Source organism: Pyxicephalus adspersus, chromosome Z (genome assembly GCF_032062135.1).
Source record: "Pyxicephalus adspersus chromosome Z, UCB_Pads_2.0, whole genome shotgun sequence".
Lineage (NCBI taxonomy): Eukaryota > Metazoa > Chordata > Amphibia > Anura > Pyxicephalidae > Pyxicephalus > Pyxicephalus adspersus.
The window spans coordinates 11,132,911-11,141,343 of record NC_092871.1 but is presented as its reverse complement, the minus strand read 5'-3'; the positions used below and the strand labels follow the sequence as shown (position 1 = coordinate 11,141,343).

At 37.6% G+C, this 8,433-nt stretch overlaps 1 protein-coding gene across 1 annotated transcript; it reads left to right on the top strand.

Annotated features, from left to right (window-relative positions):
* Positions 1-4,356: 4,356 nt before the first annotated feature.
* Positions 4,357-8,136, top strand: LOC140343688 (tumor necrosis factor-like). The gene is made up of 4 exons (XM_072430521.1): positions 4,357-4,625; positions 5,547-5,592; positions 6,065-6,121; positions 6,701-8,136. Exons 1-4 carry the CDS (start codon positions 4,455-4,457, stop codon positions 7,099-7,101), a joined length of 675 nt encoding a protein of 224 aa, XP_072286622.1. The 5' UTR covers positions 4,357-4,454; the 3' UTR covers positions 7,102-8,136.
* The last annotated feature ends 297 nt before the right edge of the window (positions 8,137-8,433 follow it).

The window sequence follows — 8,433 nt, the reverse complement described above, 5'->3', positions numbered from 1 at the left end:
CAGATCATCTGGTAGAGAATAAAAATTCCCTATTGAGTTTGTATAAACAAAGGCAGATTAGTTCCACTTGCCTTAGGCTGATGGTTTTCTTCATGTAATATATTTTTTTTCTTAGTCCCATTATAGGGTTTTTATTTTTGCATCATTCTTATTTCAACATGGCATGAAATACATTTCACTTCCTAAATTGCACTATGCTAAGCAGGAATTTTGGTTGTCAGGTCAAGATGGAAAATGTAGGTTTCACATCCGTTTTGATTACGTGTGTCATAAAAATGTTTTATGTTAACAAAAAGGGTAACGGAATGTTTTTGAAGACCCTTGTTTTGGGGTCTGGCTGGGTGATCTAGTGAATGATATCTTGCAGGATCAGGGAAAACCATAAAGGTGCATTTTCTCCTGTCCACTTTGGTGCGCTATGTTAATGTATGCAGGCTGCGCAGTTATGTTGCATACTAATATTTGTTGCATTTAGGGTGTCCATTCGTTTTAAAAGGGCAGCCAATGCACCATAGCTGACTGTAGCTGCACTGTGTTTCTTCCATAAACCTGTTATGGCTACATCATATATGCAATGAACACAACAAAGAAAAAACACATATTTAATTTTACCCATTTCAGCGCTGGTACCTGTATGTCCCTCATGGACCAACAAACCATCAAAAACAATCATTTGCTATAAACTAAAATAACAAAGTAATTTGCACATATGCTTTTTTCTTTACTTTTTGCTTTTTTTAAAATTGTAACATGTGAAAAATAATGACGTGATGTAAAAAAAACAAAATTTTATTCTTTAATTTGAAATACCACTACTTATAAAAAAAAAAAGGAATCTGATATTAACTTAAGAATTCCCTGTTTGTAAATAGACCTCTAAATTTCTGTTTCTAATACAGAGCATTCTTTGCATTTTTTTATTTTGCAGATTTTTTATGCAACACTAATAATAAAAATAAAAAACTGAAAAATAGCTAAGAGGGAAAGGTGAAGAAGCGGTAAAGTAGGTCTGTTAAATCAGAATACATTTTATTTAAAATTTGTAAGGTTTCTTTACTGCTTTCATATGTAGTCAAAGGTCACACCTCTAATTCACTTAAAGTAAATACTATTACCAAAAATACATTGTTGCATTGCATTTACTCAAGGATACTTGTGGACAATCTGTAAGGACAGGTTCAGACCTGCTTCAGGCTCCTTTCCCACAGCTCAGTCTTTCACACCAGAGCTCTGATTCTTGAAGAACTAGCTTCGGCATGTTTGACAGCTGTTGGCAATGGGCAGTACTGGTACGGCTCACTACCGCCCCCATTCATTCTCAATGGCGCTGCCATGGGTAGAAGCTACTTGCAGCATTTCCCCAGAAGCCGAGTTTCCTTGGCATAAGGAAGTGGTAACCGCTCCACAAGCTCATGGCCAGTGTGAACACAACCTTGACACAAGGGCAGCCACATTCTGTTGTGTGATAGAGAGCAATTCCCACCTGTCATTTTGTAAATTGTACCAGGAAAGCTGTAGCAGAGAGTGGGGAAGTCAGACATCGGAAAAATGTCCCAGAAACCCTGCTGACTTTTTTAGGACACGTTTCCCACATTGAATAACCTGGAAGAAGAATATAAAGAAAATATATACAAAACCACCATGAGTGATGGCTGTACATGGCAGAATATGCCGCCAACACCATTATTCAAAAACATTGGAGCTCCTCCTGTCCGGGATCTTAAAGGTTCAGGTTTCACCTCCATATACATTAAAAAAAAAAGGGGGTATTCATCTATTCCCATGGGTATTAGTACTTAAGCCAACCTCATTATTACATAAATCATAAAAAAAGATAGGCAAAGAGGATTTTTGTGGCAGTAGTAGCCTGCAGTAACACCCAAAAAATAATTTGGAAACTTCTCCTTCTACCAACTCCCTTGATAATTATTGTCACAACAGCACCCTAAAAATCCATTAACTCTCTGCTACTATTCCTTATGCAGTAAAACATTTATTCGTCATAACCATTCCTTCAATTATTAAGATCAAGTGATCAACTACTACATTTTTAACTCTCTAACAGTCGCCAATTGGTAAAACGCGTCGGGTAGACACAACGCTACTCTATGTGATCACTTGAATGAGACTAAAAAAACAAAATACTTCATGTATGGTTGTTCCTGTACACCAAAAACAGCTGTGAATTTAGCTATAATTTTTTGTAATTTTCATACTATAGCTATAATTATATATGTTCTCTTTTGCAATTTTTAATTATCTTAACCTTAAGTAAATATGAATCAATTATTCTGCCAAAAGAAAAAAACATTTGTCTATGTTTAGAATTAACTGCACTGCCAGCAAACAGGTGAACAGATTCAAGTCTGTCAATAAATCTCAATATTTAAAGACATAGATAGGGATGGACAAACACCAAAGCTTAAATCAGAGCTGTACTCATGAGCTTGTGCCATAATAGGCAAGTATGGCCCTGGCTAACCTGTGTGCCATGCAGTGATGGTAGGTCCAGGAGCCTGGCATTGCTGCTTCCAAGGCGGTCACCATCTTCCTTCGGCTTACCCATTGGATGCCCTCTAACGATAACTTCTGTGAATTGTGCCCGCTGGGTCCATCTATATTCGGCACCACCTGCACCATACAATGTACAGCTAAAGCATGAGCCAGGACTTTAATTTTTGAAAAACAAGACGTTGCACATCTCTGTTGTCTATTGGCTTTACCTCTTGGTGACTTTTTGTTTTTTTAGTATAGATCCACTTTAATTGGCAAGGATTATATTGGACGGCATCAGGGAAAAACAGACAAAGCCAGACGAAGACAAAATCAGTAAATTCCTAAAGGAACCACTGTTGGGTTTTTATTGCCATCCAGGGTGCTATTAGGAAATATTAACCCTTACTTCCTGTCCTGATCACATAGGTTTCACCAGGAAAATCAGTAACAAGAACATAGAAATAAAAAAGAGAGGTTCTAGGAAGTTCTTTAATTAAAAATGCCTTTTTTTCATCAGGTTCATCAAGTACTGTTTAAATAGCCATTATCAACCTTTTTAACATTATGGAACTTTTGTGAACACTTTTGGGACTTCAGAGAACCCCGGCTATAATTACTATTTCCATAGTTCATAGTATATGATGGTGGACAGTGGGAAGAATGTCATCCAAAAAGATCATTGGTGTCAGTAAAAAGACCTGAGAGGCACAAAATGCTCATTACTAGCAAGTTCTGAAGGAACCCCAAGGTTACACAGAACCCTGGTTGGAAATCTCTGGTTTACCTGAGTACATGTCACATTATAGATGCAATGTAATAATAAAAAAAACAGCTGCACCTATTCCCATTCAAAAGCCCAGTGATCAGACTGCAACATTGTAACTTATTTTGCATGAAGGTTAAAGGTTGCAAAATAGGCTAATCTGTGTCAGGTGACCATAGGAAAAAATATCCCTGGATTGAGTTATCTTTGTGCTGAGATTTCAGTTGTGCTGAGATTTCAGCCGTGGTCAAACCTGGATGGTGCCTGAAAATAGATGTCTCCTTCCTTTTAGAGAGAACAGCTGATAAAGGCATTGGACCTATTTTATTAACGCTCTCCAAGGCTGGAGAGAATACACTTTCATCAGTGAAGCTGGGTGATCCAGCAAACCTGGAATGGATTTCTTCAAAGTTGTTTGCTATTTGTTAGAAAATGTTTTGAATACCGGACTAGATCTATTCCAGGTTTGCTGGATCACCCAGCTTCACGGACAAAAGTGTATTCTCTCCAGCCTTGGAGAGCTTTATTAAATCAGGGCCAATGTCAGGGGCAGTACTGCTGCCAGGGTATAAACACCTAAAAGTGTTGCACACATTTTTTAATTTATCCTACAGAGGTCTCATTGCAGAGAAAGTATTTGTACGGCGTACTTTAGTTTTCAGATGTGATCGCTATATTTGGTTATTTTATTTTTTGCATACTGTGTATTCTGCATATTGTGGGTTTTCTATTTCTTAAGGCGAGCCGATTGACGCCATCTGATTTTTCTCAGTAGCGGTTTCTATAAAGCACGATTGTAGATTTGAATTTAATCTACCCCCCTCTTTAATGTGTGCTGACTCTGGACAACCTTCCATTTCCCAATCGCTGCAGAGGACACATTGACAGTTTCCATACAGCACAATGTAAAAAAAAGCAGAAGTCTTTTTCTTTTCCAATATTGCAGGGAGTTTCTCTTTCAAAACGGAGGCCAGTTTTCTTTCCACTACGGAGGAGGAGACAAGACAAGTTGAACAGCACTGAGGTGATAAGTTTCCTCCCCTCCCTGATGTCACAGGGGAAATTCTGCAATGCTGGCTTTATATACAGAGCACAAAGTCCATAATGCTACAATAAACTCACAAACAATCCACAGAAAAGTGGAAGCAAGAGAAAAAAGGCACAAGAAGAAATTGTAGCAAAGCAGGAGTGAAAGATGGAATTGACACAAGTACAAAGCGAGGTGCCTCTCTTGCAACCAGCAACACCCAGGAGCAATTTTTCATGTTTCCACTGGCTCAGCGTCTGCTCCTTCGCCCTCTTATTGGTGGCCACCACTGTCTTCGCTCTGCTGCATTTTCAGATCATTCCAACCCCTGGCAAACAGGTGTGTATTTTCACAGATATTCTGAATTTAGAACCAATAGAAACATCTAATTTATTGCAAATCTATTAGAAAGTCAGGCATTCCCGATCGATTTATCAGTTAAACATTGATTGAGGGTTCCAGTTCTTTGCATGATCCATGGCGCTCCTACTGGTCTGGTCCTCAATATGGGTGATCAGAGCAGAGGGTCCATGGTGGTAACCCATTGATATCGTCAAGATATTGATTATTTACCTGGCTGTGCTCGTATTGATCAGTCTATGATTACTGGCAGCTATTCGGAATTCAGTTTCCTGCAATTCACAAAAGAATTGGTTGCGATGGATTAGTACACTTTAATATACATGGATACTTTACTTATTACTTATTTATTGAAATGAAAATTCACTTTGCAAAAAGCATCCAATCACATGTAAGGAAAATAAAAAACACAGCATTTTACTTGCACATGATTGGATGATTAAAGTCAGCTAAACTTTGTGTTTCAGTTGACTCACTGAAATAAAGTCAACATGCTCTACTATTGTTATGAATAAACCCAACCGGCTAGCAATGTTTACTGCTCTTCCTATGCAGTGTACACAGCTCCTGGTGCAGGTAGAAAGTGCTATTAAATCTTAGGAACCGTGGCAATCTGACCGGTGCTGTGTCTTTATTGCAAATAATAATTCAATGAATTTTAATTACTCTGCGTTCTGTGATCTGTGTGCAGAGTAAGGTCAAAGTACTGCAAGGTTGGCCGGCTTGGCAGGCTGAGAGTTTCCCAAGTCAGTACTTTCCCCAATGAACGGCTGCCGCTCCTCTTGTCCTACCGGTTTCTCAAGTTCTAACTACTTCCTCGATTAATAACTAGTACACAGAACTGTGAAGTAATACTTGAACATTAGAACTAATTTGTGTTTTATTTTTCTCCTATTGCAGGAAGAATTTCAAGTTCCAGAAGTATTTCACATCAAGACATTTTTAGGTGAGTTGGAGGAAAGTTGGCATGAATATCCAATGTGGCTAGCTTAGTAGGTCATAATGCCCAATCCGATATCACAAAATGATTTAAATCAGTGTAAAAAATATAAGTCTTTTGCTATATGGTTTCTGCGGATTAGCACATTGAATGCCACCTATAAGGTATTTGCGCTTCCAGTTATGTGCAGCAAAGCAATTATCAAAGTTACAGAGCTTTGATTTTTTTGGGATCATCCGGCCTCAGATAAAGAAATATCCCTAACAAGTTTCTGGATGGGTGCAGCCATAACAAATAATCATACCCAGATGCCCTTAATCTGAGCAGGGTTGCTCTTTATCATTTATATTTGTAAATCATAGTATTTTTCGCTAGTAATAATTTCCATGTATAATTAGGAATACAATCAGGAAAATATATATTTCTAACAAGGAATATAAAGTTCACTGTGCTAATGACTGCTCTTTATTTTATACAGATTCAGCGCCCCATGCTCAGGCCATGACTGGAAGAAGATTGGCTGCTCATTTAACAGGTAGATTTCTTTATATTGAATTTGGTTTTACTTTTTAGATTGAATGTGTTTTGGTTATATTGGGACTACCATCAACACCATTAGGTTCTACTCCATGACTCCCTAAAAATGTTCTGTTTGCTTGGCTTTAATGTCCAGCTCAAGCCAAAAGTGGGTATCCAACGCATTTATCATGGAGAAAGGTGAGAACTTCTGTCTATGGTGTCTCCATGATAAGCAGCCCCTCCATTGCATGTCACAGTGATGGAAAAAATCACTATTAGGTCAGAGATTGAAACAAAAAAGTGAGCAATTTTATTACATATTTGTATCTGAACCAAAGCAAAAAAGACCTAATAGTCAATCAAATGTTAAAGCAAATTTTTGGGCTGTATTTATGAAGTAGGGAATCTGCCGCTCCTGGTGGGAGTCTTCTAGGTCCGTGTTTTTCAGTGGTGGTAATTTAGTCCCACCAGGGAATGTCTGAAGGAATGTCAGATTCCCAGTTTTATAAATGTTTTGATTTAGATGTCTAGCCACCTCTTTACGTTTCCATTGCTCATGCTCTTTACACTGACATTTTTTCCTTGATTTTTGCAGGAAAACTCAATGGTGACAAAATTGTCTGGGAATTCACTCCAATGAACACCTTCAAAACCCCAGATTTAAAACTTAAGGATAATTCTCTGGAGATCCCACAAGATGGCCTTTACTTTGTGTACACCCAGGTGGTCTACACTGGCCGAGAGTGCGAGAAGGTAAAATCCACCGAGCTGACCCACACAGTGAACCGAAAGGGTGAATATGGGAAAGTCACTCCTCTCCTCACCTCCACCAAAACAGCATGTGAAGTGGCATCAAAAAACATCTGGCACCAGCCCATCTACCAAGGAGGAATATTCCAGCTAGAAGAGGGAGACATTCTTTCAACTGAAACCACACACATTCATCTTCTGAACCTGAACAAAGGACAAGTTTACTTTGGTGTCCTTGCCTTATGATAAAAACAGCCTTGAGGAACCTCCTTGATGCTCTTCAAACATAGCCGTTGGACCTCATCTAAATCACTTTATTCACTGCCGTTTTTTATTTCCTGGGTAGCACAAAGCTGGAACTTTGATGCAATGGAAATATATTTCTAGATTTCAAAATACATTTTTCCCTCCTTTTCCAAGACCTTGGTTCATACTCCTATCACACATTGAAAAAAACACTCTCTCAACCCTTATAGTAATATTTATTTATTTATTATTTATTTAATTTTATATATATATATGGTATATTTTATTTGTTATTGCTTTTGAGATATTGATATATGTTATTTGGTTTTGTGTACACATACAGTGTATGTAACTTCTATGTGTTGTGTTAAGTCGTTGTTATGAAATGTCATGGGCCAGATTTCTGACTTCAATGCTTTACTGGTGGCTGTGGGACCTGAATCCTTGCAAAAGTCTTTTAGTTCTACAATGGCTGAACAAAAGATTAAAACAAATAGTTATAGAAGGGTTTAACAGTAGAAAGCTACACTTTCCTGGAAACAAATTTCTATGAGAATGTACAGAGAATGTCTCAGCGGCCAGTGGCAAAGTAGACTTGTGCCCCTATGGGGACTCTTTGTTGCAGGTGGTTGCTCCCTATTTACCCCTAAAAATTCCTATACCCCATCTTATTGCCTTAAAGTGTATCTAAATCCTATTTCATTGTTCGTGTTTACATACATTTTAACAAGAATGGGGCTAGGTATTTTCGTATATTGCTAAGCAATGTTTTTTTTTAGTTCTCATATCATGTAACACTAGCTAGGCTGGGACTTTTATCTTACTGCAACAGGAGCCACTTTTATGGCTTCCTCTTTACAGTGCGATTATTATTGTTATCATCTCTGTATGTTTGTGATTGAAATCAGATACTCTGGTCTTTGTATTATTTATTTACCCCCAGTAAAGGGGAAACTGCTGTGGGGAATGAACATTTTCCACATCCTGTATGTATTTTGGCATACGTTGACAATAAATGAGAAATGTTAATACTCAGTTTTTTCTCAATTTTTCTCCATTGTTTACCAGTTAATGCAAAATAATAATTATGTCATACTTACGTTTACCATACTTTTTATATCATACTCACTTTTTACATAACATTTAAAAACAATAGCTTATTAAATACACGGTTGTGCCAATAGGTTTATGTATCATGTGGAATTTGAAACATGATCAAACAAAACACATTTCATTTACTTTTAATGGGATCCAAAGTAAATAGCACAACTATTATTGAAAATACAACAATGTTCACAAGTTTGCATACCCTTATTTTCTAAAACTGTGTAT

Excerpts from the sequence above, each read along its gene's own strand:
- LOC140343688 (XM_072430521.1), top strand. The coding sequence starts at position 4,455 with ATGGAATTGACACAAGTACAAAGCGAGGTGCCTCTCTTGCAACCAGCA. Across the intron at positions 4,626-5,546 it reads TTCCAACCCCTGGCAAACAG|GAAGAATTTCAAGTTCCAGA; the intron begins GTGTGTATTTTC and ends CTCCTATTGCAG. Across the intron at positions 5,593-6,064 it reads TCACATCAAGACATTTTTAG|ATTCAGCGCCCCATGCTCAG; the intron begins GTGAGTTGGAGG and ends TATTTTATACAG.